The sequence below is a fragment of the Polyergus mexicanus genome, unplaced genomic scaffold (genome assembly GCF_030449975.1).
Source record: "Polyergus mexicanus isolate NDT 795.1 unplaced genomic scaffold, iyPolMexi1.0 SCAF_3, whole genome shotgun sequence".
Classification (NCBI taxonomy): Eukaryota; Metazoa; Arthropoda; class Insecta; order Hymenoptera; family Formicidae; genus Polyergus; species Polyergus mexicanus.
In genome coordinates this window covers 8009661-8036815 of record NW_027223323.1, presented here as the reverse complement: position 1 = coordinate 8036815, position 27155 = coordinate 8009661, and the positions used below count along the sequence as shown (strand labels likewise).

At 31.1% G+C, this 27155-nt stretch overlaps 2 protein-coding genes, 1 long non-coding RNA gene and 2 other non-coding genes across 9 annotated transcripts; 4 read left to right on the top strand and 1 right to left on the bottom strand.

Annotated features, from left to right (window-relative positions):
- On the top strand, positions 1-6137 carry LOC138931700 (lipase 3-like). Its single transcript, XM_070292721.1, has 9 exons — positions 1-72; positions 1683-2017; positions 2253-2451; positions 2795-2909; positions 3131-3374; positions 4241-4399; positions 4600-4684; positions 5034-5176; positions 5459-6137. The coding sequence occupies exons 2-9, from the start codon at positions 1805-1807 to the stop codon at positions 5624-5626; spliced, it is 1326 nt and encodes a 441-aa protein (XP_070148822.1). The 5' UTR covers positions 1-72; positions 1683-1804; the 3' UTR covers positions 5627-6137.
- A 685-nt stretch (positions 6138-6822) lies between these two features.
- On the bottom strand, positions 6823-26242 carry Dgo (ankyrin repeat domain containing protein 6 diego). Of its 5 annotated transcripts, none has more exons than XM_070292698.1 (11): positions 25569-26242; positions 24493-24788; positions 18311-18416; positions 16443-16541; positions 10604-10813; positions 10020-10118; positions 9567-9804; positions 8583-9481; positions 8004-8244; positions 7473-7715; positions 6824-7277 (listed from the first exon to the last, which is right to left on the bottom strand). In XM_070292698.1, exons 3-11 carry the CDS (start codon positions 18401-18403, stop codon positions 7114-7116), a joined length of 2286 nt encoding a protein of 761 aa, XP_070148799.1. In that variant the 5' UTR covers positions 18404-18416; positions 24493-24788; positions 25569-26242; the 3' UTR covers positions 6824-7113. The 5 variants fall into 5 exon arrangements, with proteins under 5 accessions (XP_070148803.1, XP_070148799.1, XP_070148800.1 ...); XM_070292699.1 differs by having other exon boundaries at positions 24493-24759; XM_070292701.1 differs by having other exon boundaries at positions 24493-24759; positions 25830-26242.
- On the top strand, positions 13269-13387 carry Trnal-caa (transfer RNA leucine (anticodon CAA)). The gene is made up of 2 exons: positions 13269-13306; positions 13343-13387. It is a non-coding gene; the product is annotated as a tRNA-Leu (tRNA).
- On the top strand, positions 14936-15008 carry Trnar-ucg (transfer RNA arginine (anticodon UCG)). The gene has a single exon. It is a non-coding gene; the product is annotated as a tRNA-Arg (tRNA).
- On the top strand, positions 24016-26510 carry LOC138931686 (uncharacterized). The gene is made up of 3 exons (XR_011446663.1): positions 24016-24829; positions 25035-25167; positions 26210-26510. It is a non-coding gene; the product is annotated as an uncharacterized lncRNA (long non-coding RNA).
- Positions 26511-27155: the final 645 nt, after the last annotated feature.

Sequence of the window (27155 nt, the reverse complement as noted above, 5' to 3'; positions counted from 1 at the left end):
GTCATTTTATACGCTGCACGTGATAGTGAACATTTTTCGAAATAAATGTGATCTCGTGTGTTTACGAATTAGGTATTTCACAATTGAATAATGAGTAGACGTATCTTCTTTTATTTTCTTATTTTTTAATTCAAAATATATTAAAAAGCTTGTGTGTGTCTGTATATGTATTGAGTATATTAATACAAAAGAATAAATAAAAAATAATAAACAATGTAAATAAATAACAGAAATATTTGAATTAAATTTCTATTCTTTAAATAAATTTTTATTGCGGATTTTGTAAACTTAAATTATAAAATCAATAAAGCGAAAAAATAAGAAAACTGATAAAATATTATAAGAAAATATTATAAAAGATATTATAAGAATACTTTAAAAAATGTTATAATAAAAGAATATAGTATGTTAAAAAGAACTTTAAAAAATATTATAGTAATATTTAAATAAATAATATAGAATTTGAACTTGAAACTAACAATAAGACTGAAACTATATAACTTGATACGAAAGAAATGAAATATTTTCTGACAAAAGTAAAATCTTTGAAAGATTGCTAAAAAAATATAGCCAGCGGAACAAAAAATATATAAATATATTAAATAATACCATAAATTCCATAAACAATATCTGCAGGTTTGGAAACACTAAGTATACATAACTATGATTATGCTGAATACTAACAAACAAGATATGAGACTGCACTTGAAGTGACGTAATTGTCAGTCGTTAACCGTTGGTATAACGATATTACGCATATGTGATAATCGTGAAATTGTTATATAATTATACGTAATTTAATATAACTGTAATATAATTTAATAACCAATAAATATAAATTTATATAGAGAAGACCCTTTAATTCGAAAAAATTTAATTTCAAAAATTAATCTTATTTGATTCAACTGAACACTAAGTTTTAACGATTAAATCTCTCTTTCCTTGAATCATAATTAATTCAAAGAACTCTTTCGTTTACTTTATCAGAAACTTAAACTGCGATTATGTTATTATCTCTTATCTTATTAAATTTTAAGAAAAGCTATGGTAAATTATACGAATAACTGTATGATTATTGTGAAACTGATATTAGTTTTCAGATAAAAATGATGACGTTCCACGGTTGTTAAACAGAATTGAGCATCTTCAAAAACTTGTTCAAAAATTTATTAGAAAATCTTGTAATCTTAAAATTACTAATTTTTTACTGTACTGAAAATAAACTGTTTTAGTTAATCCATTAATTTTAATTTACTCAAGGAATTATTAAATGTATATTTGCTGATAATACCTGCAGAAATATATAATTAATTTTTAACGTTAAATATACATAACTGTGATAATTGTGCTAAATATTAACAATAAGATAAGAGACTGCGTGAAGTCACGTAATTATCAGCCGATAATCTCTGCATAATAACGCATACATGATGAAGATATTATTATAACGACATATTAAATATATATATATATATATATATATGTGTGTGTGTTTAAAAAATTAATAAATAATAATATAAATTAAACAATTTAAAGATAACATTATTACCACAATTATATTACCACAAAATGTCAAAAGATCATTAATTCATGAATAATAAAAGATTGAAAGTTAATAAGACAATGATAGGTCGAACTTTTGTAGATTAGATGAGTAATAAAATTTTATATTGTACCTATAGATCTTCTGGTAATGGAGATGTGAACAATAAGTTCCACAGAAGAAGTACTTCAAAATAGTCCTGTACCTGTATATGTTGTATTCTATTGTGCAACTTATAGAATCGCAAGGATCATCTAAATTATGGAAATGGACGTGAAATTCCTTTTAATCTCATTGTCATTAATATTTATTATAATGTTATCGGAAGCAGAACTGATCCGGTCAAAAAGAAGCATATTTTTTAACGAAACAGAGTTTCTGCTCAACCTTGTTTTTCCTAAAGAACCCAATATAGTAAGAGTAAGAAACTCGGCAGAAGCCAGAGCAACGAATGAAGTGACCACGTTAGATTTCGTAAGTGTAACGCGATTTTTTTTTAATCTTCTTCTTATTAGCACCTTTTCGAAAACCGTTAACGTAATCGAAAAAAAATGATTATTTAAACAGAAAGATTTTATCAATACGTCTTGTATCAATGATAACTATATAATAAGTGTAAGCAATTTTTAATGTTTTTTTTTTAACGATAAAGATATTAAAATCATATATGTCTTAATTCTATTCTGATTCCGATTATGCACTTGAACAGATTGGTTTGATAGAAAGATATGGCTATCCCAGCGAGGAGCATCATGTTACAACGGAAGATGGATATAATTTGAAAATACACAGAATACCTGGTAGTCCTCTGTCTAATAGCCAACAAAATAAAATAGTTGTGTTTCTTATGCACGGTATCCTATGTTCGTCCGATTGTTGGGTGACATTAGGTGCTAACAAAGATCTCGGTAAGTCCATCAATAAAAATAATGCTAGAATTGTCTTATACATTTTAGAAATTATCAATATTTTTTGTTGTATCAAATTTATTCAGTCTGATTCAAAATCGATGGAAAAATCCATTAAATGAAAAACGTTAATTCTGAATTATCGAATTGTACAGTATATTTTATTTTAATGTATAAATTCATGATATGTTACATCATTTTGTTGAGTAAATTTAGCAAGAGGAAAACATTTGAATAAAAAGCTGTTTTTGCTCTATCTTTTTATAAAAGATTATATTAATAATCAATTTTACGATATAGTAAAAAAAATCAATTATATGTATATTGTTATCTTGTATTGCAGCATTCTTATTGGCTGATCAAGGATACGATGTATGGCTTGGAAATTACAGAGGAAATTCCTATTGTAGATCACACATCGAAATGTCTCCACGTGATGCCAATTTCTGGCAATATAGGTAAAATTTTATTTGATCATCATAATTTTGAAAATATGTTTTATTTTTCATTGAATCTTTATTCTCTTAATTTATTTATATAATTATTATAAGTGTTAATTTTGCTTCTCTTTTTTATTTAATTTTATTTCAATTTTCTTAAATCTTTAATACTTTGCACGTATAATACATACATATATAATACGTAAAAAAGAATATTAAAATTTATTTTTATTTTACAGTTATCATGACATAGGAACAAAAGATTTACCGACTATGATCGACTACGTACTTAATTATACAAAATCCGAAACTCTGCATTATATCGGTCATTCAATGGGAACTACCGTATTGTTCGCTTTATTATCCACGAAACCTGAATACAATGCAAAAATAAGATTAGGAATTTGTTTAGCTCCGATTGCCTTTTGGAAGGAAGTGTCTCCCATAATCAAATTTTTAATTGACTTAGCGCCACTGCTTGAGGTAAAGATGGAAAAAAAACTTGTTCTAGCTTTCTTCTTTCAGAATCTAAGATGCTGGTTCCGTCCATCTCCGGGTTTTTTTTTTTTTTTTTTTTTTGGGCTTATTTCTATAAATGTCCTGGAACTCAAATCAGAACATCTTTTTTTTCCCTTTTTAATCTGAAGAAATCTGAATAGATTCGTTCGTCTTCTCCGCTATTTAAACACCTCTCAAGACCGCCGTTATTTACGATTGAAAAATCATGACATAATTTTCGAATCGGGAATTCTTTTTCATTCTTGCATGATATAAATTATTGAAATGATTAAAATCATTTTAAAATCATTTGTACATCAAATATTTGTTTCCGAAGAAATTGCATCTTACGCTTCTTCTATGTCCAGGAAGTGCATCTTGTATGATCGTCCAAAGTTGCGTATAATATCGGCGTAATTCTACTACGTCTTAAAGACAAGATAAAACCTTTTTCGAAAACCTCGTGCCTTCGGCATCTTTTCATTTCCTCTTGCATCATAAATAATAGCAGCCATCTCTATCACCATATAAGGGAACGGTTCAATATTAAATAATATTTTCATCGCTGCCATCTACGTATATGGAATGGTTCAATGTTACAATATTGTACTTTTTATAATTTTGCTTTTTTAAATATATATATATATATTTTTTTTTTATTTTCTAAAATATTATTTTTGCAAGATGTGTTTTGATTATAATTGTCATACATCTCTTTACATACATAATAATATATCATTTTACACATTACACTATTACGATATTATTTGTAATATCAGATATATTATGTTACATATTGTAGTTTCTATTACAGCTCTTTTATGTTTACATCTTTTATATCTGCTTATTAGGTATTTCTCGATAACAACGAAATAAATGAAATAGCTCCATTGTCATCGACAAGTGTTACGCTAGGAAGAAAATTGTGTGCAGATGAAGCAATTACTCAAGTTTTCTGTATTACAATGTTGTTTTTATTTACAGGACCCGATCTAATACAACTTAATGCCGTACGTTATACCGTATTTCTATTTTAGCATAACTTTGCTAATTTTAATACTATTTTTTTATTTAATGTTTATTTTATAAAATTTAATAACTATTTTGATCTTTTTAAGAACAAAAAAGATCATAAAATATAAATTTTTATTTATTAATATGTTATATAAATCTATCTTTTTTAAATCTTTCTCTAATAAAATTATTACAGACGGCATTACCGGAAATACTATCGTATTATCCGGCCGGCACTTCTGTAAAGAATTTACTGCATTATTCTCAGAATGTAATTAGAGGTACGTATTTTTTTACCTTAAGTATATAATAACATAATACTAATTATAAAGATAAAAGTATTCAGTATATATAAAATATATTCTAAGTTCTGCTAATATTTTTATTCTTATAATTAACATATTGAAATTTATAATACCTATCATCACTATATTATTATTTACTAGAGAACTGAATAACACATAAGATAAAATATTTTTATTCTCTTTAGTCGTCCTTTTCCTTTTACATATTTTATGTATTGTATGTATAAACAAGAAATAAATTTTATTCCATCTTAAAAAATATTTCTTCAGTTATATACATATATACGTTTTACATGTTTACGATTATCGATATTGATTGTTTCAGGTGACTTTCAAAATTTCGACTACGGACGTCTGGGCAACTACGAGCGATATAAACAGCCAACACCTGTGAGATACGATTTAAAAAAAATTACTGCATCTATAGCTTTATTTTATGGCATTAACGATGTACTTTCTCTGAAATCAGTAAGTATTTTCTACTTCCAAATTTATTTTAATAAAAATATTATTTGTTTAAAAATATATTTAAAAAAATATTTGTGCAATTTTTTATACATTATAATACTTACTTATATTTGATTCTGTGCTTATATTATCATTTACATATATGAAAATCATTATATTTATATATATATATGGAGAGAGAGAGAGAGAGAGAGAGAGAGAGAGAGAGAGAGAGAGATAAATGCTTATATTCTAAAAATTATTATTTTCAGTATTATCTTTTTTGTTTTGTTTTTTTCCTAGAATGTCCTCTATTTATATGAACGATTACCAAATGTTGTCTGGTTAGAAGAGCATCCGTTTAGACTTTTAAATCATTTCGATTTCCTGTGGGCCGTCGATGCAAAAACTCTGTTATACGATCGATTAATAAAAATAATGCAGAAGTTTGATGCTGAATTAGACTCGTAACGGTTTTAGTGACATAAAGATATATCTGAAAGTCATAATAAGCAGTTGCTCATAAATCAAACACTCGAAGTTATGAGCTACAAATTTGACGAATTCACATATCGTCTACAATAAGACTCAATGAAAATCTCGATTTTATATCAACGACGATTGAAAGTACAAGAAGAAAGATTTAATTAATATTAAATAATATTAGAACTAGTATAAATCTTTCTCTTATTTTAACATATATTTCATAAAATTATTACAGGAATTATATTTAAAATATAATGTTAGAGAAAAGTTTATTTGTGTGATTGTATGCGTATGAATATAATTTAATTTATAAATTTTTATATTTTCGGGGGTAAAGGATAATTGAATTTTTTAAAAATAGATATGTATCCAAATTGTTCGAAATTTTTTTCATAAATTTTTTTAAACATAAATATGCAAGGAAATATAAAAAAAATAATATTATTAAAATAAGATACTTATTGTTATGCATATTGTTAAAATATTGTTTATTTTTTTACTTTAATGTACATATTAAAATAATCTCATGTACATATCAAGAAATGTGAATATATATATATATATATATATATATATATATATATATATAACCAATGATTATGTTTTTTTCATGCCTGTGACCATATTTGGTATCGCGATATCTCGCGTAATATTGATTTGAGTATAAAAATGTTAAAAGTTTCTTTTATATCTCATGGAGTGCTACTCAGAACTCTAAACAAAAAGCTGGAAATGCGAAAAATCTACCCCTCTCGATACTTGAATATATATATTGTATATCTTTATGACACACAAAAAATTATCATTTCCAGAACACGAAGTTCCATTCTATTATAATTATTGTATTTTTCTATGTTTTTAACCGTATTCTTTTGAGTTTGAAGAGTTTTAATTATTAACAGTGTTAATTAATTTTTTCACGTTTATATGATCGCCCGATGATAGATACGCTGTCAAGTTTTCGCACAATATTATACGAATAATCAAGATTTATTTGCAATATTGGTTTAACCGTAAAATTGTTAAGAATCTCTTTTGAATTTCGTTGTGCTGCTACACAGAACATTAACATTCACTCGACTCACATTATCGACCACTGATCAGGCATGCGAGAAAAGGGTAACAATAGAATCAAGAAATGTGATTCAAACACACTTCGCGCATTTCATAGATTTTTTTATTATGGAGAGACAAAATTCACATATATTACAGAAATAATAAATATATTGTTGCTCTCATTTTATAATATTTATTTCTATTTCTGTGTAAAATAAAATCATGGCAATGCGGACGGATATGACACTTATAACGATGATATTAACAGCAAAACAGTCATTGCTTTAACATCTCTAGAGCAGCCTATGTATATATTTTATATATGTACAATGTGTGTAACACATAACTACATATATTTTATATATTTTAAAAATTATTTCCTTTTCGATTGAAGAGCTATTATGGTTTCAGTTGCGCTAAACCAGACTGGCAGTACCGATGTTAATTACGACATTATCAGCATTTCGTTCGTAAACTGTTAGATCGTGTCCTCTTGGCTGCTCCAACAAAGCGGCGAGTTGTTCTCCATTCGTGAATGATCCCGTCGAAGGTGGTAGAATCACGTCACATTCTAATTGACCTGTACAGAGAAAAAAGTGATATTTTCTAGAATATCCAGAATTTCCTTTGAGACATCATTCTTTAATGACAGAATTTTCTCTTGAGTTGCAATTATAATTAATCAGTTAAATGGAATATTTCGTAAATGACATATATATATATATAATGTTTTTTATATAAATTACTTCTTCAATATCATCATTTTTTGATTTACCTGATAAGGAAGGCGATGCGCCTTTGCTAGAGCCGTACATACGAGTACTGTATCCAGAATCGTTATGGGTATCGTGCAGAGGCGGTGTAGGACTGTATACCGGATTGCGTGATCTGTAGGGCATTCTCGCGATACTATCGTAGTGCATGTCCTCGGGAATACCTTTTATACAGTTCGCTCCTTTGTATGCCTCGGGTTCTTCGGTGTCATCGCCTTCTCCTTCGCTACTTTCGCTGTCATTATCTGTGACATCGATGTCGTTTAAGATGAATTAGTTCAAATTGACAGTATCTTTTTTAATGATTTAGTTTTTAGAGATATTAAAATTTTGTTCTTAAAAAACAACGATTAGACTTTTCCTCTTAATCATGATAACTTATATTGTATTTTAACGTAACATAATCTAATTTAATCGATTTTTTTTTTTTTTTAATTTAGCTATATCTTTACCCTATATAATTCTTTCCTGTCGCTATAACTATAATTTTTATTTGTTTATTCTAACATATATGTTTTCTATTCTTATATCACCTTGAGAATGCACTCTCTGATTTTGTGAACATTTAGTATATTCATCCAGATTAGCCTGTTCGTTACTTCTCGAGCGAATCCTTTGCCAGCCATTATGCATATCAGGTACTTGCTGAAACCGCTTAATTATCTCGTGGACGCTGCGACGATCACCATTCCATTCCATCGTATTTCCATCGCCGATATTTCGAGTATTATTATTATCCACGGCCATTCCATGCATATCATACGACGCGCAATCCTTAAAAATTTACAAGATAAATGTACTTTATATTCAGCAGGTTGATTTTAATTTGCAGAAATATTCTATCCCGAGATAACTAATTATTCTCTAATATGTTAAAATAACGTTATAAGAGAGATTCTTGTTATCATGAAATTTTTTTATTATGGTATGTCAGATTTTTTAACTATTTATTATAGGGGTTTTTTATAGGCAACAAAAATAATAAAAAATAATTTTATTATTGGATCTTAATTTAAGATTTTTTTCAAACAACTGTTAACTCGCATTTTTTGTATTCATTTCTTATAGAAAAGTCATGATAAAATTGCAATAAACGATAATATAATTCTTACCCTTTGTTGATGCCTTCCTTCCATACAAGGTGATTCCGTCGGTGCTGCGTCTAAGGGCGAGATTTCACCCTGTCGAATGACCCCGTCGAATGTTTCGTTCAATCTCGGAGGAATGTCCAACACTCTGAGCGCCGATCTAGCCGTTCCAGATCTCGAAGGTAGATCTCTCATGGATGTGCTAAGTCTAGGTATGGCCGGTATATCAAGATCATCCAAACTTCCGCGATGAATCGGCGTTTCCCCCGGAATTTCGAAACTACGATCCTGCGGCCGATCATCCAACAGATCTTCCAGTGATCTCGTTCTAACCGGTATCACCATCTCCGACTGACAGTAGTTGGTTTTCATCGGTCTTTCGCTGTATCTACCTCTTCCACCTCGCTGCAAGTATCGCTGAAAGTGCGAGTACCTCTCGTCGCATCTGGATCGTTCTTCCTGAACGCATCGTGTCAGTTCGGAGATCTGTCCCCTGGTTCTTCTTTCCAGATTGGCCACCTTTAGATCCAGCTTCTCGTGAGCCTGATCGATGTGCGCTTTTAACTCGGCCTTGTCTCGTTCCAGCTTTGCTTCCATATGACGGAAAAATGGCGCGCAATAGCACGTATATCCCACGCCCACCGGACCTTTTCTGATATTGCCCGCTAGATCCAAATAATACTGCTCGCCTCGTCCTAAAGGGTCAGCTGGCAAGGAGTCCAGACGGGGTTGAGGAAACGCTTCCGGATCAGGGTAGTAGTGACAGCCATAAGGCGACCATTGTCGGCCCATGATGACCTTTTCAAAACGGACCTTGTGCTGCTTGTTGCTGAGCTTGTGTTTCTTTCGATCTTTCTTCGAGTTGCTTCCGCCGCCACTCGTGCCACTTCCAGTCTTTTCTCGCTTTTTATTCATTGCCTTATCTAAGATAAAATCATGATACTCATCAAATAGAACATTTATAATAGATCGCTGAAAATTTTGTCGACGAATTAATTAATTTCTCACCGTTATCTATCTTGCCGTCTACTAAGTCTCTTTCGCAGCTTTTGCTACGCATTCGGCTTTTACCGCGAGCCTTGGAGATAATCTCGAGAATTTCGGTATGATTCTTACGGCGAGCGATATCCTTCGCTGTTTCACCCTGTTTGTTTCGCAGACTTCGATCGCAACCGGCTTCCAGGAGGATTCGCGTCAACTTCCGGCGACCCATCGCAGCGGCTATATGCAAGGCGGTGTCGCCATTCTAAGATAAACCAATTTATCTGTATTATGAATAATTGAATAATGCATGCGCACCGCGTAAGAATTAATCGCGAAAAAAATTGTTTTCTGGCAGGCAAATTATTTGATTTGATTTTTTAAATTAATTCCTTCTTGCATTTATGCTCGCGTGATCACGCGTTTGTGAATAATTTCCATCTCTCGAAGATTCAAAAATAATGATTATAGTTCACTTACTTTGTTCCGATCAGATACCCTACACAGGGCTGAAATTAGTATACGCGTTACACCGGCATGGCCGTAACGCGCCGAAGTATGAAGTGGCGTATCGCCATACTGAAACGAATGATTAAAAATTTATAACTGTCTCATTTTTCAAGTGATACAGGTAATCAAAGTTTTTCAGATAATTTTGCGGAAAAAAATGGCATTCATGACGGCATCTTTTATTAATAAAAATTTGATATCTATTTTAAGAGAAATCTCATATAAGAAAATGATAAATAATAGTACTACTATGTTTGTATATTATTCACTTCATCATATTTTCATTCAATTAAAAGTGTACTGTAATATTATTTCCTATAATTAATTTTCGTACATCTACCATTTATTTATACACAATGTTGTCTTTACGCATCTGTATGAAAATGTTGTGTGCGTAACGATATTATATCATTGCATACAATTACGTGACAGAGGGATCTCCGTGGGGTTTGACTTCACGCGATATTAATGCTAAATCCCTCTCTTTATCCCTCATCCATGTGCCGCGATGAATGCGATAAAACGGTTGAAAAAAAGATCGGCCGATCGCTCACGTTATTCTGAAGATCGGGATTGCTGCCGGCTAGGAGGAGCTCTCGACAGCTTTGATTATGGCCGTTTTGACAGGCGAGGTGAAGCGGTGCAAATCCGGCGAGATTCCTAGCATGCAGAGGGGCCCGCTGGGTCCCGAGGGCCTTCGCCAGAACCGCCACGGTTCGACTGTATCCGCGCCATGATGCCTCGTGTAGCGCCGAGTTTCCATGCTGAAAACACGCAGACGTATTCATCGAAGGTTGTTCAGGTTCGAACTATAGGGTGTCTCGGAAGAGTTACGAATTATTTGTAAAATATATATACAGAATAATGACGATAATATACCTACAATAATTTCTATTTTGTCACCTTGCAGCATCTTTTTCAGTTTTTCTTTTTTTCAATTTTTTTAATCATGCACTTCAGACTTTACATAAAGATCATTATATTTTTTATTGCAAGAAGAGCGAGAAAGATCATTGGAAGCTCTTCTTCTTAAAAAAATTTTTCTATTTTTTTGGAACAAAAATGCAAAGTTGCAAAGAGAGCGAGATTAGTTTCGAATATTATAATAATCTTAATCAAGGTAGCTTAATTTGTAATATCAGTTTGTACTCTAAAATTATTATGTCGCAAGAGGTGAAAATTAGCGGTACGCTATTTCGCCCAAAAATCGTCATAATGCGCGCGATACACCATCGTGCAGCTGGTGTGCGCACAGAGAAACTGGTGTACGGTACACGGTGTAGCTCAACAAAGGAAAAAGGCGGACGGGCAAAAGAGGATGACCGAGAGACTTACAACCGCTCGCCCGTACTCGCTGGTCGATGAACCGTGCTATGCCACTCGCGACAGCATCGCCGCGCATACACCTAAACCATGCGTGCTCACGCACGATGCTGCTCGACATATAGGGTGTCGGAGACTTGGAGAATAATATAACTTAATCGTACTCCGACTATTTCTATTTCTCTAAAAGAAACTCTGAAAATGACGTTGAACATTTTTAAATAAGTTTTCCAAGTCATCTTCTCGAGCTTCCTTTAAATTTGAAATCTTTTTAACACAAGGTACTCTCTAATAAAAAAAAAAGGCGGTATAATTATTCCGCGGGCTTATTACCTGATTTAAATTATGTAAAAAGATATTTGGATTGTTCTAGCAATGGTAAATAATTAATATTAAGTTAAATTGCATAGTCGATATACCGTATAAAGATCAAATATATAATTTTTTAATCTTTTAATTTGTATATAATTATGGATTTTGAAAAAAAAAATATTAATGATATAAAATATGTGATGAGTATTTTATATAATATATAGAGATTAAATAAAAGTTAGCATACTCTAACGTACATATATTTATATATAATTTTAAAAAAATATACGATTTTTTATAATGAAGGAAAGCTGGAAGACTAAAAGGTATAAAGAGATGGTCTTTCGTTCTAACTCTTTCGCCTTATCTTTCATTCTATAACAAGAGGGTACCTTGTCTCCGTGTATCTTGTTTTCCCTTCTCCGGCCATGAAAAACGACACCATAGAACGATAAAGGAGTGCGAGATGCTCATATTTACGATTCATCGTCAGGGATCAATCCAGTGACGGATGTTAATCTTTTTATGATCCTAAATCATAAAACGTAGTTAAAAGTTTTTTTTTTTTTTTTTTATTTACACCCTTGATCAAATTAAAGAGATTTTAATAATAAATTAAAAATATTTAAACTAAGAATGAAGTTCACGTTCCATTCGTTATTATAATTTGAAAAATAAGTTAAAAAAGTGATTCGATTAGCAATTAACACGTTGAAGTTTTTATTAAAAGAAAAAATTATTAAGATATATTATAATTACACAATTTTTTTTCTTTATAATAATCGGAGGATAATTTCTAAAATAACACGAGGCATTATTTTGTAATGCAAGAAATTAAATCTGTAGCTTGTTTTTTTTAGTTTAATCCTCATCCGTCGACTTTCCTCTATCGAATCATACGTTTTGTCCTTTGACAAGTCGACGTCTCTGATCATAAGCTAAGCAATCCAAGTAACTGCATAATATTAATGACGCTTTTTGTTGTTTGCTTGGCCACAGTTTTATTGTAATCACGTAGCATAGAATCGTCTAACGATAAGAGCGATAAGAACGAGAAAAGATAGTGTGTCATCCAGCACTTTCTTCGTTGCCGTATAGAATAAAAAAATCGTAGACGGCTTTCATCGATACGAACCCATACAGGACTCGTATAATTACGTAAGGGGTATTCGGAGAAGTTGACCATGTGACAATTCTAAAATCGAATTTACATAAACAGAGAAAGACTCTTGAAAGATTTTTTCACTCTATTAAATTATAAATATAATATCATAAATATAATCTCAATTTTTTATAAGAATCAAGAAATTTTTATTGCAAAGAATTGCAAAGATTTTCAATGCAAATTTTCAGAAACTAAAAACAAATGAAACCAAAAAAAAATCGATACTACATTTCAACAGGCAATTTAATATATAGTATATCGAAAGAAAAAAAAAATATCTCGATAATACACGTGTTAAGCACGTGTTGAACTTACGGCTCTTTAAATACGCAGGAACTTTATTAAGAAATTTTATCAATTTTTATCATTTTTAAATTCATTACTGATTTCAATTACATTTGTCCGTGTAAAATTTACATGTCAGGATGGCCGAGCGGTCTAAGGCGCCAGACTCAAGGTATTAACCTTACCCGTATATGACGGGTGCAGAGCGTTCTGGTCCTCTCTGAGGGCGCGGGTTCGAATCCCGCTTCTGACACATATTTTTTGTATTTTATCTCGCCCTTTTTTTAACATCGCATTCTTATCTCAATATCATATCTTAATGTCCAAGCCGCGAATTAGAATTCCTTTTTTTTTTTTTTTTTTATTCTACACGAATATTACAGAGAGCGCGATATTTATTTGCTTATCTCGTATATTATTTAATAAACTACGATTAAAAAATCTTAAATTTAAAACAAGTAGAATTGTGTGCTGAAAAATATATAACGAATATATATAAAGCGTGTTATTTAATCTAGGGAATTAAAACAATAAAGATAAAAATTCTTAATTAATAAATCATTGTTCCGTTGCGATCTTTACGAGCAATAATTATAATATTTCTCTAATAATACTTGAAGTCAAATATATTTTTCAATACTTCAAATCTTTTTTGTCAATCTAATTTGCTATTTGCATTAAGAATGTACAATAAGAAAAACTTTGTTATATATTAATTATTTAATTAATAAATATTGTAGATATAATTTCAGAAACTTATGTCCTTGGTATATATATATTATAACATGTAAAATATGTTGACAACGTGAATTAACCGTATTCAGCGTTATCGACATTTCTAACATCATATATAATACCAGATAAATCGCGAACCGCTGTTTATTCAAGGTCACGATGTATATAATGATGGATCATGTATTCAAATACTCACCCACACCGATTGTATACCATGCACTCACACATATTCACGCACAAATACACACACAGACACATACTTGCAGATATACTCTTTTCCACGCGTTTGTCGAGTATCCGGTGGGATGTTGCCGCGAGGAACACTTTAATGTATTCACCCCTCCTATAAAGAGGAGAGTCGGACCGGGCATGCTAATTGTCTGCGGGACAATGGTGGGATTCTACGACGACCTGCGATTCCCCAGCCGCGTCGTATCATACATCGGGAATAATTTCATTTTATTTCAACCCACGCGTATACGCACGACATGAGCCGTTTCCTGCATGCTTTCGGTTTAAACTTTAAACACATCACGAAGATTGAACAATGCGGATGAGCGAATTTAGAAGCAGTTTGTCGCATTAAATTTAAAGTAAAGATTTTATCCATTTAAATGAAGAACGTGATATATATTAATGTATTATTTAATGTACATAATTACACACATGCATATATTCATATACATTAATTAATTACTGCTGATCACAGAACACACAGAGCATGCAGAATGTGAAAAGCAAAGAAAAAATATATTTTTCTTATAAATATTATTGATAAGTAATTATCTCAATTATTTCAAAATAATTTTAATTACAAGTTTTTCCACTCTATATTCAGTTGAGCAGTGTATTGATCTATTTATTTACCAACGATAAATAATAATGTTAAATAATTGTCTGAAATTTTAATCTTTGCGCAACAAATAATCTCTCTTAATTCCTCGTATTAAAAATAATATATAAAAAATTTTAATAAAGCGGAGAAAGTTAAATATTTAATTTTAATGATGTTAGCTTTTACGAGATTAATAATGAGTCTAGGGAGATGGGGTAACTACCCCTAATAGACCGTGTGGCCTAACGGATAAGGCGTCGGACTTCGGATCCGAAGATTGCAGGTTCGAATCCTGTCACGGTCGATAAATTTTTTGCTTTTTGCAAAAATGACAGAGAATAGAATACATATATGAAAAAATAAGCTACATCAAGAAATTGAAGTGATAATATGAGAGTTATATATTTTTTATGGTTTCAAATTAATTTACCCACACAGAGAGAGACGTTAAATTATATTTTATCAATATAGATTATACATCCTAAAATTTTCTTTACATTTTCTCGCAGCTATAAAGCTTTCGATCAATGAAAAAAATTGATTTTTCCCTATAAAAACTTTAACAAAAAAACCTTCACGGCAAATATTATTTCGATTTTTCAAAAATACATCCGGTAAATCTTGATACAACCAAGATAAGAAGATAATTTTAGTAAAAGATTACAAAAGGGTAAATAATTAAATTTTTATCAAAAGAAAGTGAACTCGAAATTGATTAGAAAATCGATATAAGAGAAGGTCGCAGAATTCACATATAAGCGTAGAAATTTGATATATCGAAAATTGAAGAAAGTACGATACTTGGACAATCTCTGTAAAAGATTGCTAATAAAAAACACAGAGTCTATATACATATATATTATATTTAATTTTTATTTATAAGAGAAACACATCAAACAACGCGCACGCGTGCGTATTCGAATGCACGGCGTCGACCTACACCTTCAGCATCGATTAATTCTCCCTCTGCCTCTTGTCTCCCCTTCTTTATCATCTCCTTTCTCCTTCTCGAAAAGATTATCCCTCGTCGAGTGTCTTTCATCCTCGAGAAGTGAAATTATTTGCCTTAAGCAGACGGTATACATGCGAGAAGATGAGAAAGAAAGACAACCAATGCACCGAAGAGATGAGAAAGAGTAGAGATGTAAAAAAATCGAAGGAAAGAAGATGAAGTCTCAGAAGAAGGCGCGTTTCTAGTTGACCCATGATCGCAAGTTCACGGTTTGCAAGCTCACGGTTGGCAGGAAATATCTGTTTGCGAAGATATCAGCCGCGATCGAGCGGACAAACAAGGGTGGTAACTTATATTACGGAGTTTTTTAAGTCTGGAGAAAGAAAATTGAAAGTCTCGTAAAGATGATGGGGGTTTATGTTAATCGCACATCCACGTTGAATAAAATTTGTTAAATAACAGATTGTTAAAAAAAAATAACATGTCTTATAACTAAACAAACTGTTTTCTTCCTATAGTATCGAATTAAGATATTACTAGAATATATTCAGATAAATTAATATGTTGCAATTCATTTTATTAAGAAATTTAAATTAAACGTAGATATTTGAACTTTTTTATGACGGTCATTTGCCATTTTCTCCTTCCATCCCCCTTTAGAGAGATATTTTTATCGACGGCAAATTCTCGTAACAAGTTTTATTAAATTTTTATTGTCCTTGCTGAAATTAATAGTTTCTGCATTCTGTTTAGGATATAAAAGAAAATTTATGCGATACTACTCACATCGTCTGCGGCACTAACGTCGACGCCTTGCAGTAACAGGGTCTCGCACACTTCCACGTGACCACCTGCCGCGGCCAACAAAAGGGGCCCCCGGCCATTCTGAAAGACGACAGGAATTCTGAACATCCTCGTACGACCATGCTGGTAAGCGTGCTCGATAAAACTCACTAATTAAGAAACGTCCACCGAAAACATTCGAAAGTGGATATCATCTCGTTTGGTGACGCCCAATAAAATTTCTTAATCAGACACGGAGTCAATCGTTTCAATACAAATTAATGTCTCTAGATTTTTCTTGTCTTTTTTCTTTAAATTAATATTTCCAATAAAAATTAAACTTTTAATAATATATTAATAAACTTACTTCTCTTTGACGTAAATTTTATATATTTTTACGCTTATAACGTGCAGGTAATTTTCTCTTACTTTAGGAAATTTTTATCAAAGACGTTACGTATTTTACAACTTATTAATTCCCAATTAATTATTTTAGAAAAAAATATATTTAGTTATACCCCCATGAAAAAAGCATAGTTAGGAATTTAGAGAAGAGCAAAACTTTTTTATTTTTTATTATAACTCAAAGATAATTTACGTTACATTATTTTACAAAAAAAAAAAAAAAAAAAAAAAAAAAAAAAAAAAAAAAAACTGTTTTAAAATAGTCAGTAAATCTGTATTAAATAAAAAGTATAATAATCAAAGAAAGAGAAAGAGAAAAATTAATTATATATATACTTTTTATATGTATCTAATATTTAATTGTTATATCTTTTGCTATATATTTATACTCATATAATATTTATTATATAAATTCTTGAGAGAGAGTAATTTCAAAATTGCGTGTTGAATGTCATCTTCCAGTAACACAACGATTAATAAATCGAGTCCAACAGCGACGAAAAAAATCTCTCGGCAGCGATTAATTTCATCGATGTAATTAAAGCAGGAGCAACCTCAATAACCGTATAGATAATCAATTGGATGTTCCATTCGTTCGTATTCTTCGTACGCTTTGGACAAATTGCGTGTCTATCTGTATTTTAAATTTAATCTAATCTGCTACGCAACCACGCATATACACACACATAAAATCGCGCTGCCTGAATTAACAAATAGATGAAATTAATTTATTGCTGTCAGTTGTGCTCGGAGTTGATAAAGTTTTCCCTCCAGCTAATATCGTAAGCAATTACAGGAGAAATTCAATTTAACGTTTTGCGATACTTTGTTAATTTAATATTTTGCAATACTCTACAACTTTCTTAATTATATCAATTTATCGAAATATCGTATGACGTTTTTATTCTATCTTTTTTTCCTTTAAGAGATATATAGATAAATATAATCGAAAGCAAGTGTTACAAACAGGAAATAAATGCAAGTATAAATATAGAGAAGGACACTTCATTATAATCTTTGAATTGCTGAAAATTTCTTTTTCGAGTTAAACCAATTTTAATGCGAATTTAATTACCTTCTTTTCGGTCTGCTATATTTGTGTGTGTCACGCCAGTTAAAATTTCAAAAATTAATTTTTCTCAAGATCTTAAAAATAGTAAATTATAAAAATATGTCAGAAGAATTGTTTGTAAAATTATGTGTAACTAATATTACAAAATAATTCATATAACATTAGAATACTTATTTTATACGATATATTTATAAAAAGTTTTTTGGACAAAAGTTACACGGTTTCTCTCAAGAGACCCATATAATATGTGACTTCCCTCTTCTTCTTTTTATTATTTTTAGGTAAAATTGTATAAAATTAATTGTATAAAATTGTATCAAAATTGCATTAAAAGTTCCAACGTTAGACAAATTATCTCATATATATTTTTAAAAATCTATGAAAAATATCATACCTCGTCGGGTAACGGTTTAACATTTTCATCGAGCAAGCGTGTGACTCGAGCAACGTCGCCGCGAGCAGCCGCCTCGCGCAACTTTTCTGCCATTCCAGTCGCGCATCTGTAACAAAAACAATATTGAAAAACAATTATTAAATCGTATTTAATTCATCTAAATTCTTATTGCAACTAAATAATGTCTTTATTGTAAAGTTTCTCTACAGTCTTCGCTCTTACTTTATATATGCAAAATAAAATCACGAAGCAAATGTGAAAAACAAGACGGACAAAAAAAGATCACTTTACTTGAGTACTTGATAGATATACAATAAAAATAAGATTATATATATTAATATACAGCACTTTATACGGATATTCAACTGTACTCGTTCTGAGATTAATTTAATCATATATTACGCTCTATAGATTACAAATTCTTATTCGTCATTTCATTTTACTTAAATAGAATCTGAACGTAACTTATTTAATCAAGATATATATGCTGAAGAAATTCGAGAAAAGGCGTAGGAGTCAGATAATGAAATTTTTATTCACAACTTTCTTTTCGAAGAATTCGTGAATGAAGCCTGTAGTTTTCTCTATATCTATGCTTAGCTCCTCATATTCTTGTCGTATAAACCGTGTAACGCGGACAGTAAATTATCTCGATGTCTAGCGAGGCGATATATGATCTAGGATCCGAAGTATGTCCGCTAATGAGATAGACTATTACATTTCCCTGGCGAAGCGAGGCTCGTCCCCGTTTGGAATATTAATCTCGATCACGATTACTTCTTTTTATAGCTATAACGATCCCAGAAATAACGTTCACGCGAACTGAAAGTACGCAAGCAAATTCGTATGTGAAAGTATAATACTTTGCAAGGTGCGAATTAATACATAGTTTTGAGGAAAGCTACCGATAATTTTTAAAACAAACACGATTTTTTTAAAATACGCTGAGAAAGATATAAAGAGGAATATCCTTCATTTCTATCACTAGTAGCAATATTGGGTCATAATCCATTTGCGAGCAAATCGTAAAAATATATTGAAGTACGAATTAAAATGAATTAAATTTAGTTTAATCTAGTTTTAGTTATTAAACATCTCAATATAAAGTTACAAATACTTACTTTGCTTTGCGTATCATAAAGACATGCGATACACGCTGTAAACTGTGTCTATATTTATTACGTGATCAGCGATGCGTACGTGCGCCTCCTCTTATAAAATATACAGGGCGCACCCTCTGACTTATTAGTGATGTAATTCCGTCACGCGCTGCAGCGTCGAATTCGAGTTTGAGGCATGCGATGACGGAATTACGCTTCGCCGATTATTCCAATATAGCTGAGCACCAACTATCGCGGATGTACACAAATAAGGGTGCAGTTTTTGTTTGGGAGAAATTTTCTTTTATTTTGTCTCGATTAAATTACGTCTCTCTAGCTGACAAGTAAATTCGAATAATTAAATTCCAGATATTAGTTCAAGAGACAAGTTAAACGTCTAAAATTTTATTTCCGGGATAAAAAAAAAAGAAAAATGTCAAGTAAATTCAGAACTTATATATAAAAATAGCATAAGTTCGTGTTATTCGCCAAACAAGTTTCTATCTTTTTAACAATATTAATTGTTTATTAAAATTAAAAAAAAAATCTGTATTACTCTTGTCTCGTTAAATATTGTAATAGTATATTATCGAAATTTCTTTCTTCAATTAACTTATTTATTTCCAAAATTATATTAGCTTGATATTAATACGCATTTTCCGAATTTTTAATAACGCCCTTAGATTGTTTCTCTATATCAATTCACTTGACATGATATCGTATAATGTACCTCTCGTATAATAGAAAATAGAATAGAATGATTATATATTACGAGACCCACATATTCAATTCATTATGAACCGAACACTTTCTCCAGAATTATAAACCAGCTTTTATGTACTTCCTTATACATAAATGCATAAGAAAGCACAGAGAGTATTTTACAACTAGCGATTATTCCACTCCAATCCTGACGCTAAGAGTCTAGTATAAATGGCTGCAGCCTCAGCCTCTTACATTGAATAGGAAAAAAATGCGGTTCTTTACAATCATCTTTGCTTCCTATTTTCTATTTGCGTGCAACGAGACTCGACCTTGCCGATAAAATGAGCGGTGTTATGGCGGGTAAAACCAGCAATTTTGTCTTGTTTATTTTATCCGCGACGTCGATGATGGTGCATCTCGTGGATCATAGTGTTTCCTGCTGCGACATTATTACACGCAGGGCCGACCGTTGTGTTTCGCGCTCTTCTCATTAAAGAAGTTAATGGAACTACACTCTCTGAGTACAGAATCAATACGTTGGATCGCATATATACAGGACGCTGAAGAACGAAAGAGAAGTATGCGCATGAATTTTTATTATCTATTTAAAATCGATTTTTTTTTTTTTTTTTTTTTTTTTTTCAGCAAAACTTCGATTATAAACCATTTTTTTTCTTACGTTTCCTCAGTTTTTAATAGCAAATATTTTAATGTGAGATTAAGCATCGTATTAAAATTTCGTTTGAACAAAATTTATTTAAAATTAAGTAAAAAGATGAGGATTTGGTACATCTATAAAGATTATTTCATCGTCTATTTTGTTTGTGATTCAGAAAGCAAAATATATCCAGATCTATATATTTATATTAGATTTTGAATCCTCGATATTTCTAATAAATAATATTTTTTTATAAATAAATAAAAGTAACATTTTAAAGGGGCAAAACACATCTTACAAATTTATGATAGTTGAAAGATACAGTCTCGGCAGCGTTTCTCGAAGAACGGGAGACTTGCTTGAGAGAACGGCCCTATCTGTAAGATTATGGGCAGTAACTTAACGAAATTGGCATCTTAAGTGTTTCCAATCGTGGTTTCACCGGTAATCGATCTAACAACTTAATATCACGCGAATGGTATCAAGGCCGTAGTTAATTATTATCTCGCATACAGAAAATGCATCATTGACTAGTCAAAAAGAAGTTTGTAAAGGAAAATTGCCGGCGTTTGCCATCAATTATACATAATTAATTTTGGCGAGATAAAAGGAAACAAGATATATATCTATAATACAAGCTTTTGTATTAGTTTTCGCGTTTCTCATAAAATACAGATAAATAATATCGACAAAATATAACATGTAATTATGTAGATATTTTTGCATAATCGATGAAAAGAATTCAAAGTATAATTAGTAAAACATCTTTAGGAATTAAGAAATAAAATTAATAATATAATTTAATTAATTAATTTCATTTCTTTTCTTACTTTATTTTATATTATTTCTCACATATTTTATTTAATTTCATTGCATTTAAAATTCTTTATTTTTGCTTTTGCCAAGTGCATTTTTTCTCCTAAACTGTATTTTTTTTTAAATAACACTAAACGTGTTTTCCACGCATTCCATAAACTTCCGCCATTGATAATGGAGGTTGTTATAAATGTAACCTGTTATAATCTTTTTGCAAGTCCAACGTTTCTATCATGCCGCATTTATCACAGGGTGTGCTCATTTTTCTCAGAAATTATAATGCTCCGTCGTAAAGCCCGCATCCCGCTGTTTTAACGCAACTCAAGTCGGAGCGGATTATCGATCACAATCAGTTTGTCGTTCATATGCAATTTATCTGTCGCGATTTATCTGTTTGTACAACAAGTTATTCATAACACGTTTTATTACACAGGCAAAGTTTTGCTACGTTTGTAATCGAGATTCTAAAATTTTATTTTATTCAAATTAACTTAACAAAGGCTCTTATGAATATATCATACAAGGGAGATAAAAGGAAATCAAAAACCAGCGCGATAATTTGTGCGCGTGTGTTTTATTATAATCAAATTATATTTAAAAAACGCTTAATTTCTGAAATAGTATACATTAAAAAACAAGAAAATAATCTTAATTTATAGATGGATACGGAATGTTTATATTATCCTTATGTATGTACGTGATCGATAAGTTACCAAAACTTTGAAAGTCATGCTGTCTTATTTATAAACATTCCTCTGTATACTGTATTTTTACTATATATATCGTGCGATATGAAGAGATTTGACATTCTGTCTCGAACATCCGTGTGTAACATTTGCCTTCTGTACAACATGGATAACTCATTCAAATTCGGTATAATTATATTGCCAGTTATTTTTTAATGTAGTACATTTTATCGGACAGTCTCTTTCTGTCTCGAAATTATATTATATAACATTTATCACTTTTTATCTCCTTCGTATGATTTATTTTATTTTATAGAGAAATTTTTGCCAAATATATACATTTGTAATCGAAATCCTGATCGATAGAACACTGGCAAAACTTCTGTGAACTCGTGTTTTATTAACCGGAACGTATTTTTTTGGCATTCTTATTTCGACCGAAACATTGCGGTACGTTCCGGTCCACTTCGGGCGCTGCCCTAATGTGGTCGTACAACTAGAGAGAGAATCGCCGTAGGCAACTCCACAGCATACATCGGTGCATCCTTCTAGCCTTAAATCCTTGAAGCCTAGCATTACGAACGGCATGCCTAAGCGTGGTCGCACAAACGCACCATTTTCTTATTGGAATATTTGCGCACGTACATATATCAATTATTCATAATCGGAATGATAGAAGTTATAAACTGTAAATAGAACTGCATCAATTTGCCGTAACTCTTTCAAAGTTGTAGAAATTTTTCGGGAAATTGATAGCAACTCGGATTTATTCATTACCTCCCTCGTTAAATTATACGACGATATTTTTCTTCTCTTCTTTTACAATTTTTTTTTTCTTTCTATAAGAGATAAAAATAATAAAAAAGTAAAAATTTGAAATGATGTTGTTTCTAAAATAATTAATTCATCTTTTAATCGCTTAATCGTTTGGTTAATAAGAGAAGTGTTGATTTTCGCACTTGATTGCGGTACAATTTGTGATCCCCCGTTCTCAAGAAACGCGACACAAAGGCACAGTCGGGGCCCGCGCGCGGTCTTAACTCGGGGAAAATACCTGACAATTATCTACTCGTCTCGCTATCTTGAACGAAACCGCTCCATCCGGCTCCAAGGTCCTGCGCGTTCTGCGTGTTCATTACTTGACGTTACGAATCCATGTTATAATAATAACGAGACACGAGAGCTATTTTATTTGAAAATTAAATGTACGAATTATAGCCGATCGCACCTGGTCCCTCGCAAAGCGACCGTTAGTGAAGAAATTAAGAGCTTCATCTAGATTAGGGCCCGTTAAACTGGCAATTTTAAAACGCACGTACACAGTCATGTTTATATATGTATAATAAAATAAAAAATTTTGAATTAAAAAATTGTGAAAAATATTTTCTCTCTTTATTTCTAAATTTTGTAATGTACACATATATTTTTGTAATCTTGAAAATATATATATATATATATATATATATATATATATATATATATATATATATATATATAGAAATAAAGAGAGAAAATTCTATTATTACAAATCTTAAAAATATAAATTGTAATAAAAAAATATAAAACGCAAATTTAAAAATATAAAATGTAAATTCGTTTAGAGAGATAATTGACAATTAGAAGATATTTACATTATACTTTTCGAAGTCAAACGCGGATACGATTGCATAATTTGTTGATGGAACATAGTGTTCTCGAGTGAGTAGCCACGGCGCCGCCACGTGTGAATGTACACATGTATGTACATACAACCACGTACGCGCTCACGAGCGAATATCCACTTGCGTCTAACTCGCGCGAAACCGGTATTTGCGCCTTTCAGAGTAAATCTTTATATACAGGGATACTCACACAGAGGATACAGGGTGCTCCAACAAGCTGTATAATCTGCATAAATCACGAAACTTTCTGAATACAGATACTGAAACGTTACAGATACGACGAACCTTCTGGGATGGCACTATATAATGTAAGGACTGAGAAATAAGTTATGAAATTTTTAAACGAAATTTTAAAACAGACTTCAACAATTATTTAGTGTTCAAATAAAATTGAATGAAAAAAAGATTGTCTCAATTTTTAACGAAGAGTCTTACTCCCTATCGAACATTCTTATTATTCCGCAAACAGCCTATACAATCAACAAGGAGGTTCGATCTCTGCGATCATTATGCGCTATTACTACTTATGTTAGAGAGGCTCCATAAGGATACTTACCGGCCATATACGCTTATCCAAAAGGCGTCGTTTGCGAAAGTAATCCTTAATCCGTGTCGGAGATAGTTCGTCTTTTACAAAATCCACTACCAAGTTAAGCACACAAGCCGCACATCACTTCTTATAGCACTCCGAAGAAGCTATCGCACAAAGACTCGATCACGTAGCTCGCAGATCGAGTATCAGATATAGTGAATCATCGTCAATGTAATGATATTCGGTTCAACAGGATTTACCGTATAACGAGATTATTTATCACGGTGAAATCTACATCGGAAATCAGGATTTTTTCAGATCTATGCCACAGATTGCCAAATTTTATATAGTATAAACGTGTGTGAGTATATATTCCTAATCAGTCTTAAAGAAATAATTATATCGATTTAGAAATTAATTTTGCATTCTTTATATTTCTTTCTTAATTAAAAAACTCTCTCTCTCTCTCTCTCTCTCTCTCTCTCTCTCTCTCTCTCTCTCTCTGAAGAAAAATGTATATTTTATTTGTTTTTATTCGTAAATTATCGGAATTTATTTTTATATAGATTAGATATATTCGATCGATCAAATTTCTAACAAGCAAGGAGTACAGCAGGAGATTTCGATGCCCGCACGTGTCGCAGGAGACTTCGATGCTCGGATATGCAAGTCGGCCGCATTAGTTGCAGATCATATATTGTTAAGTATTTCGTAGAATTGAATTCTTCAGCAAAAATTTAATTTTTTGCGATTCTCATTTTCATCAATTTAATTTTTCACCCATTTATTCAGACAATTAAATTTAATTTTAATTAAATATGTTTAGATTTCTTTCGTGAATGTATAGGTATAATAAGAAATAATGAATACTTTATTATATAATATATATATATATATATATATTATATACGATACGCGCGTAATAAAATCTCATATATTGATAACGGTTTTATGCCGCGGACAATAGTAATGCGTAATATACAATTTTTGGGATATATCTTGTTGAAACTCCTTGATTTTTCAATTTTACGATCATTAAATACTTATTTACACAGCAAAGTTTAAAATATATAAAGGATCAAAATCTTTTAGACGTTTACCTGAATAGTTTTTATAGCGGATAGTTCTTGAACTTTAAAATACCGTTGAACGAAGTGTGAACCAGAATGATATAATAAGTAGCTGATTTGCAATCTTTTAAAAAATTCACAAAATTGTAAATTCAACAAAATAACTCTAACAAAAAATATTAATTTTTAATACAATAGGAACTACAATAAACTGAGATCTGTAATTAATTAGTTTCAAATCTAATGAGTATTGTCGGAATCGTATTTTTTAATCTACAAAATCTCTTTTACTTTCTCGAAAAATTTCAAAATGGTTGGCGACACAACCGATGTTCTGTGGATGATACACGCGCGCTTCAGTCACATAATATTTCTTCAATGGCAACAGTTGTTCTCGGGAAATAATGTATTTGGACTTAAAACTTTGGGAAGTTTTTCTATAATTGCAATCACACGATTTTTTAACTATTCTTAATCATTTTCGATCACTCTTCCCATCTTTTTCCTCAAATTTCCGACATTTCCAATGCAAAATCACGGAATGAAACACTTGAAATTTTCCACGAGCACATCCGCGATTTAATTCATTTTTTTTTCACTTTTAACAGCGTACTCCGAATTTGCGATGTATATCGCTGCTTGTCGACATGACTAATTTGTGCATGTTTCAGAGGACGTGTTCTCTCGATCGGAAGACTCGAAAGGCGGCCGCATCGAGACTGGTCGCATCGGGAGAAAGCTACGAATTGTAAGCGATTCTCCAGGAACCCACGCCAGTACCGGCACAATCCATCGACTCGATAAAATTCGGAGTTAAAAGAATGGAGCAGAGAGTAACGCTGTTTAACAAATCCGATAAGAGTCTTACGTTTCTACATAAAAAAATGTGTTTCTTTAAGTCTTTAATATTTTAAGTTAAATATTTATTCTTTCTCTTTCTACATAACTTATGAATTCTATTCAATTAATAGATAACAATGGGATGTTGATATATACATATAAATCTATATTTTAATTTTATCTTGAAAAATATATATTTTTCTATATTTGTATAAAACTATACATGTAAGAGACATAAAATATGTCGCATCTCTCTTATTGCTTGAAGATACAATTCATAATTTAAATAAACGCGATAAGAGTTTTAATTCCCGTTCTCACAACACACATAATTACTGTTTTTCATAAGAACAAACTGATATTAACAAGCATGTGCAATTCTTTACTGGATAAAATTCGTGGATCATAATCCACGAAACAAGAGATTATATAATATTTAAAAATCTAAATATCATTTGGATCCAATAAGGGCAACTTAAGACTCCTTATCCGGCACTGTCCCCTTCTGTCGAAGCAATGTCATCCCTTCCCTCATTATTTCGCTACGATAACCGAACTACCCGACTATTATGAATCCGTTTTGTATCGGCCAATGGCGCAATTAATGATAGCGTTTGAGCCAAAATCTTCTTATTAATAAAAAAAGGCTGTTTGTCACATTTCGAAATTTTGCGAAAAAGAACTGTCAAGTAATTAATTCTCGGAAAAATTTGATACATAATAAAATTATCTCAATTCATGCGAAGTTGATTGCAAAGAAGTAATCAGCAAAAAATC

Bases quoted from the DNA above. Each gene is read 5' to 3' on its own strand.
- LOC138931700 (XM_070292721.1), top strand. From the start codon at position 1,805: ATGGAAATGGACGTGAAATTCCTTTTAATCTCATTGTCATTAATATTT. The intron at 2,910-3,130 runs GTAAAATTTTAT...TTTATTTTACAG, and splicing joins GCCAATTTCTGGCAATATAG to TTATCATGACATAGGAACAA. The intron at 4,400-4,599 runs GTACGTTATACC...AAATTATTACAG, and splicing joins ATCTAATACAACTTAATGCC to ACGGCATTACCGGAAATACT.
- Dgo (XM_070292698.1), bottom strand. From the start codon at position 18,403: ATGGCAGAAAAGTTGCGCGAGGCGGCTGCTCGCGGCGACGTTGCTCGA. The intron at 9,805-10,019 runs GTAAGTGAACTA...GGTTTATCTTAG, and splicing joins GGGTATCTGATCGGAACAAA to AATGGCGACACCGCCTTGCA. The intron at 9,482-9,566 runs GTGAGAAATTAA...ATTTTATCTTAG, and splicing joins AGACGGCAAGATAGATAACG to ATAAGGCAATGAATAAAAAG.